Genomic DNA, 16,031 nt, shown 5'->3' with positions numbered 1-16,031 from the left:
ATTCCTGGGCTGATTCCAGCCCCTCTAAGACAGCACAGCCTTCCGGAGTGTCTGTGGCAGGGCTGCGGCACTGGGAGTGGCTCGGCGGCTCTTCCCTGCTGGGCTCTTCCCTGCTGGGCTCTTCCCTGCTGGGCTCTTCCCTGCTGGCCTTGGGTTCTCCCCGAGCGTCACATGCAGCTTCCCCTGCATCCGTCCCCGGGGGCTCAAGGAGACCCTCGGCAGATTCTCAAGCTCCCTCCGCTCCATTCTCTTACTCCGCCTCCCCACACCGCTGTCTGCTCAGCCCCGTGGGACCACTGCAGCCCAGAGGGGCTTTGGGGCGGCTCCCAGGTCTCGCTGGTGTTCCTCAGGCCGGCTTCTGTCCTTGCACCACCTGCTCTCAAACTTCTAAAAAGTCACTTCCTGTGCTGCTGCCTGGTAGGAGGTGAACCCCAGCTCCAGTTCTCCCTTAGGGCCAGGAGAACCCTCACCAGGCGTTCTGAACCCTAGAGTCCATCAGCCGCGGCACGAGGAGCTGCTGGGATCTCCAGTGGCTCGAACGCAGCCCAGCTTGGGCATCCCTCACCACCTGCAAGCCCGCGCGGTGGCTGCTGGGCGAGCCCTGCCCCCTTCACACGGAGCCAGGCTGCACGCAAGGGGCAGGGCTGGAGTCAGGGCTCCTGCGTCTCTGTCCACACCGGTGCCGGTGGCCCCAAGGCTTCCAGACTTCTCGGGAGAACATGCACACCACTCCGAGAGTGAGGCCATTCGTGCCCAAGGCCCTGGGCTCTGCGGCCTGCCTCAGGCAAAGTCACAACACGGGAACTGCACACGTCATCTTCACTGTCACGTGACGTGTCCTGCGGGGGTGGGGGGACGGCCTTGCACTGGCTCCCCACGGTGGGTGCGGCGGCAACACCCGCTTCCTTGTGACAACAGGTATAAGAGAATCTACAGAGTGCGCCACGACGTCTGCTTCAGAGAGAGCTGCGAGAGCACCAGCCTCAAGAAACCCCACACAGGTGCCGTCCAGGGACGAGGCCCAGCCTGCGTCCTGCATGCAGCGCGCGGTGACGGGGCAAGGGTGGCCTGGGACAGAATGCTAGGGGATGCTGCAGGCCTGCAGGCCGACCCGGCTGCCTGCCCCGAAGGGTGGCCTGTGCAGCCCTGCTCCACTAAGCAACTGTGATCATGTGCATGTGTGAGCGTGCGCATGTGTGTGTGTGTGCATGTGTGAGCGTGCGCATGTGTGTGCATGTGTGATCGTGCACATGTGTGGGAGTGTTCGTGCATGTGCATGTATGCGCATATGCATGTGTGAGCGTGTGTGCATGTATGTGTGTATGCATGTGTGAGCGTGTGCACGTGCACGTGTGCATGTGTGAGCATGTGCGAGCATGTGTATTGTGATCATGTGTATGTGTGCATGTGTGTGCGTGTGTGTGCACATGTGTGAGAGTGTGCGTGTTCATGTGTGTGTATGTGCATATGTATGTGTTACCATGTGCATGTATGCGTGTGTGCATGTGTGAGCATGTGCATGTGTGCACGTGTGTGCATGTGTGCACGTGCATGTGTGCACGTGTGCATGTGTGCACGTGTGCATGTGTGTGCATGTGCATGTCTGTGAGCACACCCGCCTGCAAAGCACAGCACAGGGGTGGCGCTGGGGTTCGTGCCAGCCGCGCATGTGCACACGGGGCGCTGTGACAGGCCCAGGCACGTCTGTGACTGTGGCAAACCTCCGAGCACTCTGACTCACTCGACCCAGGGCCTTTCCCCGTAGGCCCTGGACAGAGCTGGGGCCATGGCAGGCTCTGAGGGAGCAGTGTGCAGGCCCTATCCTGCTGGCCACAGACTGGCCACAGCCACAGGAAAGGCCCCTCCCTAAGGGCAGCTCCTGAACACCTGTCACGCAGCCGGGCTGCCGTCCTCGTCCCTCACAAGACCACCTCAGCCAGGTGGACACACACAGAGAAGCACTGACCTCCACAGTGGAGTCTGTGCTCCCCACGCCAGAAAGGACACGAGCCAAGCCAGGCCTGCCCTCCGCAGCAGCTGGGGCAGAGGTGGTTGGAGGGTCAAGGGTGTCTTTCTCATTAAACACCCTCTCCATTTCAGGAAACAAAGTAACAGTCAAACACTGAAGAAATCTTAAGGTAAGTCCCCCGCCACCCGCAGAGCTGTCCCCAAGAGGGAGAGGCGCCCCTGCCCTGAGCCTCTGAGGGCCCTGCTGGTCGCGGCCCCCAGGGCAGGAGGCTCTGGAATTCCCTGTGGGGCATCTGAGCAAACAGACCCGCAAGGCCTCCCTGCACAGGTCCGGGTCCCACCAGCGGCAACGTCTCCAGCTGGCAGAGAGGCTCCCGGGGCGGGGCGAACCCCATCTCTCCCAGGGAAACCCAGCCAAGAAGCCCGGGCAGCTACAATGGGGCGGGGCGAACCCCATCTCTCCCAGGGAAACCCAGCCAAGAAGCCCTGGCAGCTACAATGGGGCAGGCAGGCTCCGAATGGCAAGACTGATGGGCACCTGGAAGGAGGTGGGACTGGGACAGTGTGAGGGCGGGGTGCTGAGAGCACCCTCCTGAAGAACCTTTCAGGAAGTCTCTCTCCAGATCACACGGACACGGGAACCCTGAGTCCTCACACCATCCACACGGACACGGGAGCCCTGAGTCCTCACACCATCCACACGGACACGGGAACCCTGAGTCCTCACACCATCCACACGGACACGGGAACCCTGAGTCCTCACACCATCCACACGGACACAGGAGCCCTGAGTCCCCCCCACACCATCCACACGGACACGGGAGCCCTGAGTCCCCCAACACCATCCACACGGACACGGGAACCCTGAGTCCTCACACCATCCACACGGACACGGGAACCCTGAGTCCTCACACCATCCACACGGACACGGGAACCCTGAGTCCTCACACCATCCACACGGACACGGGAACCCTGAGTCCTCACACCATCCACACGGACACGGGAACCCTGAGTCCTCACACCATCCACACGGACACGGGAACCCTGAGTCCTCACACCATCCACACGGACACGGGAACCCTGAGTCCTCACACCATCCACACGGACACGGGGGCCCTGAGTCCTCACACCATCCACACGGACACGGGGGCCCTGAGTCCTCACACCATCCACACGGACACGGGGGCCCTGAGTCCTCACACCATCCACACGGACACGGGAACCCTGAGTCCTCACACCATCCACACGGACACGGGAACCCTGAGTCCTCACACCATCCACACGGACACGGGAACCCTGAGTCCTCACACCATCCACACGGACACGGGAACCCTGAGTCCTCACACCATCCACACGGACACGGGAACCCTGAGTCCTCACACCATCCACACGGACACGGGAACCCTGAGTCCTCACACCATCCACACGGACACGGGAACCCTGAGTCCTCACACCATCCACACGGACACGGGAACCCTGAGTCCTCACACCATCCACACGGACACGGGGGCCCTGAGTCCTCACACCATCCACACGGACACGGGGGCCCTGAGTCCTCACACCATCCACACGGACACGGGAACCCTGAGTCCTCACACCATCCACACGGACACGGGAACCCTGAGTCCTCACACCATCCACACGGACACGGGAACCCTGAGTCCTCACACCATCCACACGGACACGGGGGCCCTGAGTCCTCACACCATCCACACGGACACGGGGGCCCTGAGTCCTCACACCATCCACACGGACACGGGGGCCCTGAGTCCTCACACCATCCACACGGACACGGGGGCCCTGAGTCCTCACACCATCCACACGGACACGGGGGCCCTGAGTCCTCACACCATCCACACGGACACGGGGGCCCTGAGTCCTCACACCATCCACACGGACACGGGGGCCCTGAGTCCTCACACCATCCACACGGACACGGGGGCCCTGAGTCCTCACACCATCCACACGGACACGGGAACCCTGAGTCCTCACACCATCCACACGGACACGGGGGCCCTGAGTCCTCACACCATCCACACGGACACGGGAACCCTGAGTCCTCACACCATCCACACGGACACGGGAACCCTGAGTCCTCACACCATCCACACGGACACGGGAACCCTGAGTCCTCACACCATCCACACGGACACGGGAGCCCTGAGTCCCCCAACACCATCCACACGGACACGGGAACCCTGAGTCCTCACACCATCCACACGGACACGGGAGCCCTGAGTCCTCACACCATCCACACGGACACGAGAATCCCAAGGATTCATTAATCCTGAAAGGAAAGAAACTGTTTGTTTAATCCAGCGTTTCCTCCCTCCTCGTCCACTCAGGCTGTCCAGGGGCCAGCACCACTGGTGTCTGCACCATAGCTGGGAAACATCGTGACACCTCGCCACAGCCTACAGGCCGCTTGGTGCCAACTGAACTTCCCATCGCCAGGACACTGGGAGTGAGGACAGGCGCTACGCCTGCCCCTTGAATGGGCCCCAGCAGTCCCCGCCTTGGGTGGAAAGCCACTGCAGAGCTGGCTGTGTCCCATGTGGCTAAGGAACGAGCCATCCCCTGCAGCAGCGTGGGCACCCAGCCCATCCAGACAGGAGCGATCTCTCCATAGAGAGCAGCTGGCAGGATCCACTGCCCTCTGCTCAGAGCCACAGCTCCTCCCCACCCCAGAGACACACTCGCACACCTCCACAGCAGGAAGTCACTGAAACAGTGACCTGACTTTCAAACTGTACTCAGCAAGCCCACGGCTTAGAAAAAGAAATCACAGCCGGCGCCGCGGCCCACGGGGCTAATCCTCCGCCTGCGGCACCGGCACCCCAGGTTCTAGTCCCGGTTGGGGCGTCAGATTCTGTCCCGGTTGCTCCTCTTCCAGTCCAGCTCTCTGCTGTGGCCAGGGAGTGCAGTGGGGGATGGCCCAAGTGCTTGGGCCCTGCACCCGCATGAGAGACCAGGAGAAGCACCTGGCTCCTGGCTTCAGATCGGTGCAGTGCTGGCTGTAGCAGCCATTTGAGGGATGAACCAATGGAAGGAAGACCTTTCTCTCTTTCTGTCAAAAAAAAAAAAAAAAAAGAAAAGAAAAAAAGAAAAGAAAGAAAGAAAAAGAAAATCACAAGCCCCAAATTCCAAGTGATCAAACACTGGCTTACACAGCACACATTCTGGAGACAATGGAGAAAACACAAATAAGCAAGAAACAGAAGTACACCCATCCTGCTCCCAGCACACGGGAGAATCAGGACACTAGCTGGAACCACACTGACAGGTCCCAGGAGAGAGACAGGAGGCAGAGTGGGAACAGAGGGGGTGTGGCTGTCAGGAGGGGTGTGGCTGTCACAGAGCAGGGGTGTGACTGTCAGGAGGGGGTGTGGCTGTCACAGAGCAGGGGTGTGGCTGCCACAGAGGAGGTGTGGCTGCCACAGAGGAGGGGATGTGGCTGTTACAGGAGGAGGTATGGCTGTCACAGAGGAGGGGTGTGGCTGTCACAGAGCAGGGGTGTGGCTGCCACAGAGGAGGGGGTGTGGCTGTCACAGGAGGAGATATGGCTGTCACAGCAGGGGGTGTGGCTGTCAGGAGGGGTTGTGGCTGCCACAGAGCAGGGGTGTGGCTGTCACAGAGGAGGGGGTGTGGCTGTCAGGAGGGGGTGTGGCTGTCACAGAGCAGGGGTGTGGCTGTTACAGAGCATGGGTGTGGCTGTCACAGAAGGAGGTATGGCTGTCACAGAGCAGGGGGTGTGGCTGTCAGGAGGGGTTGTGGCTGCCACAGAGCAGGGGTGTGGCTGTCACAGAGGAGGGGGTGTGGCTGTCAGGAGGGGGTGTGGCTGTCACAGAGCAGGGGTGTGGCTGTTACAGAGCATGGGTGTGGCTGTCACAGAAGGAGGTATGGCTGTCACAGAGCAGGGGGTGTGGCTGTCAGGAGGGGTTGTGGCTGCCACAGAGCAGGGGTGTGGCTGTCACAGAGGAGGGGGTATGGCTGTCAGGAGGGGGTGTGGCTGTTACAGAGCAGGGGTGTGGCTGTTACAGAGCATGGGTGTGGCTGTCACAGAAGGAGGTATGGCTGTCACAGAGCAGGGGGTGTGACTGTCACAGGAGGAGGTATGGCTGTCACAGAGCAGGGGGTGTGGCTGTCAGGAGGGGTTGTGGCTATCACAGAGCAGGGGTGTGGCTGTCACAGAGCAGGGGGTGTGGCTGTCAGGAGGGGTTGTGGCTATCACAGAGCAGGGGTGTGGCTGTCACAGAGCAGGGGTGTGGCTGTCACAGAAGGAGGTATGGCTGTCAGAGGAGGGGGTGTGGCTGTCAGGAGGGGTTGTGGCTATCACAGAGGAGGGGTGTGGCTGTCATGCCCTCAGCTTTGCTTTGTTTTCCTTCCAAGGACTCGGATGTTCTCGTCGCTCCACCAACCTCCAGGTTTCTAAAGCCCAGGAAGACGGGGTCTAAAAACTGGATCAAAAAGACGCCCTTGCGACAAGGCCCAGCTGGAGTGAGTTCCCTGGGAGGCCCCTCCTTGCGATCTCAGGACGACGGCCAGGCTCGCAGCTGCACAGCGCACCCTGGGGACTCCTGCAGGCCCGGCCGTCCCCAAGTCCCGTGATGCGCAGGATGCAGCTCTGGCTCTCCGGGGCGCGGTGTGCGCCCGTGAGCGTCCGGCGGGTCAGCGAGCCTGCCGGCTGACTGGCGCTGCTCAGATTCCAGCACAGAGGCCCCACGCTCCGAGACCCAACCACCCAGATCCCAAGCAGGACTGCAGGGGTGGGAGGGGCAGAGAGACAGCCTCACCCGCCACGTTCCCCTCTACGACCGACGCTGACTACTCTACAGGCCTGCACCGGCCATGCAGACCGCAACACTGCCGAAGTGGAAATGGAGAAGTAGACATCTTAGCATCTTCTCTGTGGAGGGCTGGCCGTCTGCAGACCAGATGGTCTCTGTGTAATGGCCCAACTCTGCTTCCGTGGCGTGGACACGGCCAAGGACGAGCCCGCACACGTGTGGCCATGACCCAGTGACACTCTGGGCCACTACTAGTGAGGCTTTGCTCTCCGAGAACCCCAGCTTCAGCCTCACACAGAGGAAGCTGCGTGAGGACAAGTCTCCAAGGACCAAAGACCCCTGGGTTTCACAGAAAAACGCCATCGAGACCCCTGCTTAGACAGCGGAGGCCACAAGGCAGCAAGGGCTCCGCCGCCCAAGGCGAACATGGCAGAGGCGAGCACGTGGGTCACGGGCAGGTCCTGCAGCCCGCGGCTCAGGCACTGCTCCAGCTCCTCCCGAGACCTGCACCTGTCATGGCACCTGCAATCCAGCCCTGGCCCTGCGCAGCCCCAGCTTCTCCCCACACAGGTGACAAGCAGGGGACTCAGACCCTGCGTGCCCCCGAGCCTGCTCAGGGTCACTCCTGGCCCGAGAGGGGCCTCCCCCTCTGCTCCTATACCAGCACTTACTGAAGAGCTAGAGTATATTTTAGACTATTTTTATTAAAATTCTGTGTGCGTACGTCTGTGTATTATGCAATTTGCCATCTTCAGAGAGAACATCACTTCCAGCCGGCTGTGCCCCAGGGGCTCCCAGGCTGCAGGGTCTCACACGCAGGGTGAGCAGAGTGCTGTGCCGACTCGGCCGTGGCTCCAGGAACTGTCGCCGTGTGTCTGAGCCGCCGCACTCACGCGCCCACCACGAGACCAGAGCCGTCACTGGGTGTGCACAGTGGACTTCCCACTACCACATGGATGGCCACCGGCCGACGCTGACAGGTCCCCCTGGAGCTTAGAGGCCTCTGTCCCAACGAGAGATGATCTGCCAAGTCCTCGGCATGGCGCCGGGTGGCCCTGTGTCCTCAGGTCTCCTCCAAGTAGGTATCAGAAAGGGGACCTGCGACACGAGGGGATCCAGCCCCTCTGCAGGCCTGCAGTCTTCCTCACTACTCAAACCCCCAGGGAGATTCCGCGCAAGCAGACGCTGCAGCAGAACAGCCGTGTCCATGTCACGCGTCGCTGACCACAGCTGGAGTGAACCAAGACCTCGTCGAGCAGTCCCAGGAGCCGACTCTGTCCCGGCTGGGCACAGGCAGGGCTCCCGGAGCCTGCAGGAAGCGATGCTCCCATGCAGACAACACCGGCACCAACTGCGTTGTCTTCGCTTTCGGCTTTGCCCACGGCCAGGAAAAATAAAGACCTCCCTCTCCTCCATGGCACATGGCCCTGTCCTGGGTCAGCCAACTTCCTGCACCTTCCCTTAGCACCAGCGCCTCCCGCTGGCAAGCTCCTGCCACTGATGTCAGCTCTGGGGAGGGCTTTCCTTAGCAGCCACTTGGTGCCTTCACAAGACCCTGCACCCTGGTGCTGGTGCCCGCATCAGACTCCAGCTCAGCCCTCCTGAGTCTCCCAGGGCACAGGGAAGAAGCCTCCTGAACACACAGCTGCTCTGACACTGTCACATTCGTGGCCGACTAAGCCTGAGAGCACTTGGCTGGGCCCTCCCCACAGCCCTGACTACTCACTAGACAGGAGCAGCCTGCCCGCTCCGCCCAGGCTCATGACAACCAGATGCCCGACTATCCAGGTGAAGCAGAGCCACGCCTGCTCCACGCACTTGCCAAGATGCTGCAGGACGCTTCTGCAGCCTCCTCCGGGGCAGCACCCAGGGCGAGGGGGCCAGCACGTTCGTCCTCCGGGACTCACACCATCAGAGCCCCAGCCAGGCCTCTCCCTCCTCCTTCCCCGTTCCCCACACTGTCCACTGCTCCTTCCACCTGCTGGGTTCCCTAAGGTGAGGCCCACACCAGGGGTGCCGTGCAGTGCTCCCTGGAACAAAACCAGGACCGGCCCTGTAGCCCGATTCCTGCTCCTCAGAGCCTTTCCCTAACACAGCTGGGGAGCGCACGCGCGGACAGCTCCCCAGGCCACACGCTCTAGACGCCTCGGGCCTGGAGGGGACCCCTGGCCAGGAGTTGGCACCATTCAGCTTCAGCAGGGAGGGCCTGTTCCTCACCAGAACAAAGCAAAGTGCCGGACTGTGCCTGCCAAGTCCACCTGCACTCCAGGCTGACCTCTGACCTCACACTCTGGCACACCCATCACCACCTGGAGCAGTAAGATACCTCTGGATTAAAATCTCGAGTATTTCAGAGGAAAAACCTGCTACTTTTTTCATGAAATAAAGTGCTGTGATGCACTAACCCTCACACTGCTTTCTCGTGACTCACCACTAGAAGCAAGTGGCAAGCTGGCCTTCCCCAGAAGGAACGCCCCTCCAGCCCATGGAGCCATCACACACACACACACAGCAGAGGAGAACCAAGACCACACTGCGGCATCAGTGCCCTGGGGTTTAACAGCAGAATCAGTCTTCATTTATTCATTCATTTACTTAAAATTAAAAATAACTCCCACTATTTTTTTAAATATATTTATTTGCTTGAGAGGTAGAGTTACAGAGAGAGGGAGAGGCAGAGAAATCGCATCTGCTGCTGGTTCACTCCCCAGATGGCCGCAAAGGCCGGAGTTGGGCCAATTTAAAGCCAGGAGCCAGGAGCTTCTTCCAGGTCTCCCATGTGGGTGCAGGGGTCCATGCACTTGGGCCACCTTCCACTGCTTTCCCAGGCCATAGCAGAGAGCTGGATCAGAAGTGGAGCAGCCGGGACTCGAACCGGCACCCATATGGGATGCTGGCACTGCAGGTGGAGGATTAATCTACTGCGCCACAGTGCCGGCCCCAGAATCAGTCTTTATTTATGGTGCATCGGGGGCCTCCCTCGACCTGCCACGTCTGACCTACTTCTTGGGGGATCTGTAGCGTTTCCCATCAAAGGTCAGCTCTGGGTGAAAAACACCGGACACGATCCGAGTGGAAACGCTCATGGGAGGGCCCTCTCACTCCACTCCTCCCTTCACCGCTGCTGCTCGCCCTCCTCCCCCTCCCCCTCGTCTCCGTCCTCATCGCCACTCTCAGAGACCTCCTCCTCCTCCCGAGCCAAGAGTTTCTTAAAAACCTCAAACTCCTCGGCAGAAGAACAGGCCGTCCTGGCCAAAAACTCGGCCTCTGACACCCTGAGGACGTCCTTGAGCAAAGGGTTAGGGATCTGTGTCTGCCCCTTCTTGTCCGGGGTTTGGTAGCGTCCGAGGCGCTCCAGGTACGTGTGTCTCTGCTTGATCTTCGTCACTGAGTACTGCAGGAAATCACTCCGCACTATGTCCAGGTGCTTAATTCCCATCCTAAAATACGCATACTGAAAACACAGACACACTTAGGAATCCCAGACAGACTGAAAAACCCGCCACGCCACCCCACAGTCAACTCCCACTGTCCCCAAGAGCACTCAGAAAGGACTGCAAAGTACCACGGCAGTCACTCTGCAGCACTGACGGTGACAGCTGCGCTTCCCAAGGCACCTTCAGTTCACAGCAAGAAGGTGAATTAAGTTGCCGCCGCAGTGGCGACATCCCGTATGTGCGCTGGCTCAAGTCCCAGCTGCTCTACTTCCAATCCTGCTCTCTGCTGTGGCCTGGGAAAGCAGCGGAAGATGGCCCAAGTCCTTGGGCCCCTGCACCCACGTGGGAGACCCAGAAGCTCCTGGCTCCTGGCTTTGAACCGGCCCAGCTCCGGCCGTTGCAGCCATCTGGAGAGTGAACCACTGGATGGACGATCTCTCTCTCTCTGTAACTCTGCCTTTCAAATAAATTAATAAAATCTTTAAAAAAAAAAAAAGGAAACATAGGAGGAAATAAAGAGGCAGAAGAGATAAATTATCTTCTTCTATATTCTCCTTACACAGGAAGAGAATTTTGAGTATGGAAACAACAGCGAAAATTCTCAGAAAATATCTAGGCAATACACCCAAGTTGCCACAGTTGTTACTAAGCAGGACAACCAGCACAACTACTCTCAAAATCAACATGCACGGGGCCGGTGCTGTGGCACAGCGGCTTAAAGCCCCAGCCTGCAGTGCCAGCATCTCATAAGGGTGCCGGTTCGAGCCCTGGCTGCTCCACTTCTGATGCAGCTCTCTGCTATGGCCTGCAAAAGCAGTGGAAGATGCCCAGGTCCTTGGGCCCCTGCACCCACGTGGGAGACCTGGAAGAAGCTCCTGGCTTCGTATCGGCACAGCTCCTGCCATTGTGGTCAATTGGGGAGTGAACCAGTGGATGGAAGACCTCTCTGTCTCTCTCCCTCTCTCCTCTCTCTGTGTAACTCTTTCAAATAAATAAACAAATCTTTAAAAAAAAAAAAAAAAAAAAAAAAAAAAAACATGCAAAATAGGTTCCAAAAATATAAAGGTTTTCTCTGTTAGAACTGCCGGTTCCATATGGAACTCCCACTTGGACTCTGAGAATGGAACTGGGTCATTCATTACTAATGTCAGAACCACAGCAGAATGGGCTGACCTGGATGAAGCGGTAAGAACCAGACAGTGTAAGCTCTGCCCCTGCACGATGCGCGAGGCTCCAGACCCAGAGAGCTGACCCCTCCCGCGTCTGAACAAGCAAACTTCCCACTGCCACCCGAGCGCCCTCCCAGGCGCGCTCACCTGGAACTTGTACTCCAGGTCACCAGGGTCTTCCCGAAGAACTTGGGGGCACCTGTGTAAAATCTCGGTGACCTGCTCTGCCGAGAAGAGGCACTTGCCCTTGAGGACGCCGACGACGCCCTCCACGTGCTGCTGGTGCATGGTGAAGACTTCAGGGCAACAGTGAAGCACCCGCTTCAGCTTCCCTGGAGGTGTCAACAGGCAGGCACTCGATTTCAGAAAATTCCAGCAGCCCAGAGGCTAGCTGCACCTGCATCAAGTCAGCTTTTCAAAGACAAGCAAGGGGGGCCGACGCTGCGGCCAGCAGGTAAAGCCGCCACCTGCAGTGCCGGCATCCCACATGGGCGCTGGTTCTAGTCCCGGCGGCTCCACTTCCGATCCAGCTCTGCTGTGGCCAGCAGGTAAAGCCACCACCTGCAGCGCCGGCATCCCGCATGGGTGCCAATTCGTGTCCCAGCTGCTCCACTTCCGATCCAGCTCTCTGCTATGGCCTGGGAAAGCAGCGGAAGATGGCCCAAGTCCTTGGGCCCCTGCACCCACACGGGAGACCCGGAAGAAGGTCCTGGCTTCAGATTGGCACAGCTCCAGGCATTGTGGCCATCTGGAGAGTGAACCAGTGGATGGAAGACCTCTCTCTCTCTCTCTCTCTCTCCCTCTCTCTCTGCCTCTCTGTAACTCTGACCTGCAAGTAAACAAATTAAAAAACCCGAGGATCCTCTCCTACAGAACAAGGGCCCGCTGCAGACTTCTCTTCCTGGAAGCAAACGGAGACGACACAGCCCTCCTCTCCCGTGTCCCGGCCTCTTCCCGGGCCCCATCCGGAAGGCACCAGCTCCCTGTCCTGGGCCTCCTCTGCCACTTCTCACAGGGACTTCGGGGAAACACCAGTGAGGTGGGAGCCCGGCCTCCCCTGGGAGGGGCCCTGGGAGCCTGAACTTCACGGTAGCAAGGGTGAGAGCGGCAAGGAGAACGAACACCACGCACACCCACCGACACCGGCGTCCTTGTCATCACGGTGACTGGGTGTCTCACCCAGACCTGGGCACTCTGGGTGAGAGGCCCTGCTAACAAGTGCACTGAAACAGCCCGTCGGCTGGGACGCTCCCACACCCGGGCATGCCTCGAAGCTGAAGACCGAGCTGAACAAGAGTGGAAGCTGTCCCAGCAGACGCCTGTGCTGCCTGAGGACCGACCCAACCATGGGCACAATGTGCCGAGTCCAGAATGTACCTTTTCTTTGAAAGACAGTTACAGGGAGAGGGAGGGAGAGAGGGAGAGAGGGAGAGAGGGAGAGAGGGAGAGAGGGAGAGAGGGAGAGGTAGAGGTAGAGGTAGAGAGAGAGGTCTTCCATCTGCTGGTTCACTCCCCAAATGACTGCAATGGCCAGAGCTGGGCCAATCCGAAGCCAGGAGCCAGGAGCTTCCTCCAGGTCTCCCACGTGGGTGCAGGGGCCCAAGGACTTGGGCCGTCTTCTGCTGCTTTCCCAGGTCATAGCAGAGAGCTGGATCGGAAGTGGAGCAGCCGGGACTCGAACTGGCGCCCATATGGGATGCCGGCACTGCAGGCGGTGGCTTTACCCGCTACACCACAGCGCCAGCCCCCAGAATGCACTTTAAGAGGTGCTCTGTTGCTTCCTTCTGCTGCTCTCCTGGAGGAGGCCCAAAGACATCTTGTCGGTCCCAACCACCTTATCCCCTAAAACCAAGTCAGTCAGCCCCGAAAAGAAACAGCAGTGGAACTCCGGTGCTGCAAGTGGGAGGGCGTTCAGCTCCTGCCTCCAGAAGCCCCCAGAGATCCCGGAGCCCTGAGCGACATTGCCGTGCAGAGCTGGGGAGACCGGGCCACCGTGTCAGCGCTCGGCAGGACTCCGTCTCGACAAGGCTTCCCATCACACAGCCAAGGCACCGAGACCACGCCAAGCAAGGTGACACACCACAGGCGGCCTCCTAAGGGCACACCGTGCACCCACGGCTGTTCCAGGCGCCGGAGACCCTACAGTGAGTGAGCCAAGAGGACGGCCCCGGCCTTGCAGTTCTGCCTCCGCCCCGTCACTCGCTCACACTCACACTCATTCACACTCTTGATCACACTCGCTCACTCTCACTCACTCACTCACATACTCACACTCGTTCTCACTCGCTCACACACGCTCGCTGACACATTCCTGACACTCACTTGCTCCCACTCAACACTCGCTCACACGCACACGCACCCCGGCCTCCCCAGGAGCGCGGCGGGCTCCCACCGCCGCCTCTCCCCGCCAGTGGGGCGTCTCCACCTGCGGTACCTTCGGCCAGCCCGAGCCTCCGCAGGTAGGCGGAGCGCTTCCTCACGCGCGGCACAGGCAGCTTCAGGAGCTGGGGGCTTTTCCTCAGGGCCACGCACACGGGCCCCGGATCCACGCCCAGGAGCATGAACTCCGAGACCACGTCCAGCAGCTGCTGAGGGCTGGCCGCGGGCTGCAGGCCGAGCAGTTCGCGAACCTGGGCCTCCGCGAAACCCATGTCCAGGAGGGAGCCGGCGACCCTGTCCAGCGGCGAGGGCGCTGCGTCCGCGCTCGGCCTGCCCCCGGGCCCCACGCCGCACGGCTCCTCACGGCCGCCCCCGCGGGAGGCTGCGGTCCGTCTCCGCAGCCCGGCGGCCGGGGGAGGCGTGCGCTCGGCCGCGGAGGCCCAGGCGGGGGGCGGCAGGCGGCGCCAGGCCAGGACCTGCAAGACAGAGGCAGAGCGGCATCGACTGGCCCCGGCGTCACGGACACAAGCCCACGACCCGCAGCACCCGCACCCGGGGCCCAGGCCCTGGGCAAGCACAGCGCGGGGCCGGCCGACGCCAAAGCACCCGGGGACCCCCCGCCCCACGGCGCGCCCTGCACGCGCGGGACCCCGCCGCCCCGCGACCCGGGCCAGGAGTGCGACTGACCCACGCACGCGGCGGCCCTCACGCACCTTCCGGCCGAGCGCCGCCATCCCGCAGACAGCGCAGCGCCCCAGCGCCGGAAGCGGCCGCCCCCGCCCGTCACTTCCGCTCCCCGCCCCGCCCACCGCGGGAGAGCGCGCCCTCGAGCCCGGGCGGGCGGGAGCCGTCGTCGCGCGGGAGAGCGCGCCCTCGAGCCCGGGCGGGCGGGAGCCGTCGTCGCGCGGGAGAGCGCGCCCTCGAGCCCGGGCGGGCGGGAGCCGTCGTCGCGCGGGAGAGCGCGCCCTCGAGCCGGGGCGGGCGGGAGCCGTCGTCGCGCGGGAGAGCGCGCCCTCGAGCGCGGGCGGGCGGGAGCCGTCGTCGCGCGGGAGAGCGCGCCCTCGCAGCCGCGGAGTGACGGAGGCCGGTTCAGAGGGGCGCTGGTCCTCGCCCACGCAGCCGGCCCGGCCCGGCCCGGCACATCCAAGGATCTTCTGACTGGAAGGCTGTATCAGAGGAAGGCCTAGGACTGAAGGGCTGGTGGCTGTGTACACCCGCGGCGCCAGCACCCTACCCCGTGGGCGCCGCTCCGGAGCCTTCTCCGCGGTTCCTCCCGGGACGGCGGGCCTGCGCCTGCTCGGCCGCGTCGGGACGGGACGGGACGGGACGCACAGGGGCCGCTGCCTCACTGCCGCGCGTCAGGGCTCCTTTTAGCTCCCCTTGCACTGCACACTTCCACGATCCTGCCGCCCCCCGCTCCCCACACCTGAACCCCATACCCTCACACACATACACACATGAACCCCATACCCTCACACACATACACACATGAACCCCATACCCTCACACATATGCACACCTGAACCCCATACCCTCACACATATGCACACCTGAACCCCATACCCTCACACATATGCACACCTGAACCCCATACCCTCACACATATGCACACCTGAACCCCAGACCCTCACACATATGCACACATGAACCCCATACCCTCACACACATACACACCTGAACCCCATACCCTCACACACATACACACCTGAACCCCATACCCTCACACGTATGCACACATGAACCCCATACCCTCACACGTATGCACACATGAACCCCATACCCTCCCACGTATGCACACATGAACCCCATACCCTCCCACGTATGCACACATGAACCCCATACCCTCCCACGTATGCACACATGAACCCCATACCCTCCCACGTATGCACACATGAACCCCATAACATCACACATATGCACACCTGAACCCCATACCCTCTACATATACACACATGAACCCCATACCCTCACACGTATACACACGTGAACCCCATACCCTCACACATATGCACACGTGAACCCCATACCCTCACACATATGCACACCTGAACCCCATACCCTCACACGTATGCACACATGAACCCCATACCCTCACACATAAGCACACATGAACCCCAGACCCTCACACATATGCACACCTGAACCCCATACCCTCACACATATGCACACATGAACCCCATACCCTCACACCTATGCACACATGAACCCCATACCCTCCCACGTATACACACCTGAACCCCATACCCTCCCACGTATAGGCACATGAACCCCATACCCTCCCACGTATACGC

The 16,031-nt window shown here is 60.8% G+C and overlaps 2 protein-coding genes across 7 annotated transcripts in view; one reads left to right on the top strand and one right to left on the bottom strand.

Annotated features, from left to right (window-relative positions):
• The window catches only part of SNED1 (sushi, nidogen and EGF like domains 1), a 64,999-nt gene extending 55,834 nt beyond the window's left edge, over nt 1–9,165 (top strand). For all 6 annotated transcript variants that reach the window (XM_051839354.2, XM_051839356.2, XM_051839355.2 and 3 more), the window contains 3 exons: nt 919–1,001; nt 2,101–2,138; nt 6,358–9,165. In XM_051839354.2, the coding sequence (XP_051695314.1) occupies nt 919–1,001; nt 2,101–2,126 (109 nt within the window). In that variant the 3' untranslated portion in view covers nt 2,127–2,138; nt 6,358–9,165. The remainder of the gene's footprint in view (nt 1–918; nt 1,002–2,100; nt 2,139–6,357) is intronic.
• Nucleotides 8,632–15,098, bottom strand: MTERF4 (mitochondrial transcription termination factor 4). Its single transcript, XM_051839365.2, has 4 exons — nt 14,454–15,098; nt 13,796–14,216; nt 11,509–11,693; nt 8,632–10,209 (listed from the first exon to the last, which is right to left on the bottom strand). Exons 1-4 carry the CDS (start codon nt 14,472–14,474, stop codon nt 9,871–9,873), a joined length of 966 nt encoding a protein of 321 aa, XP_051695325.1. The 5' UTR covers nt 14,475–15,098; the 3' UTR covers nt 8,632–9,870.
• Between the last annotated feature and the right edge of the window lie 933 nt (nt 15,099–16,031).

The sequence above is a fragment of the Oryctolagus cuniculus genome, chromosome 3 (genome assembly GCF_964237555.1).
Source record: "Oryctolagus cuniculus chromosome 3, mOryCun1.1, whole genome shotgun sequence".
In the NCBI taxonomy this organism is placed as follows: Eukaryota; Metazoa; Chordata; class Mammalia; order Lagomorpha; family Leporidae; genus Oryctolagus; species Oryctolagus cuniculus.
This window is presented reverse-complemented; position numbering and strand designations above follow the sequence as displayed.

Excerpts from the sequence above, each read along its gene's own strand:
- MTERF4 (XM_051839365.2), bottom strand. The coding sequence starts at position 14,474 with ATGGCGGCGCTCGGCCGGAAG. Across the intron at positions 14,217-14,453 it reads TGGCGGCGCTCGGCCGGAAG|GTCCTGGCCTGGCGCCGCCT; the intron begins GTGCGTGAGGGC and ends TCTGTCTTGCAG. Across the intron at positions 10,210-11,508 it reads ACCTGGAGTACAAGTTCCAG|TATGCGTATTTTAGGATGGG; the intron begins GTGAGCGCGCCT and ends CTGTGTTTTCAG.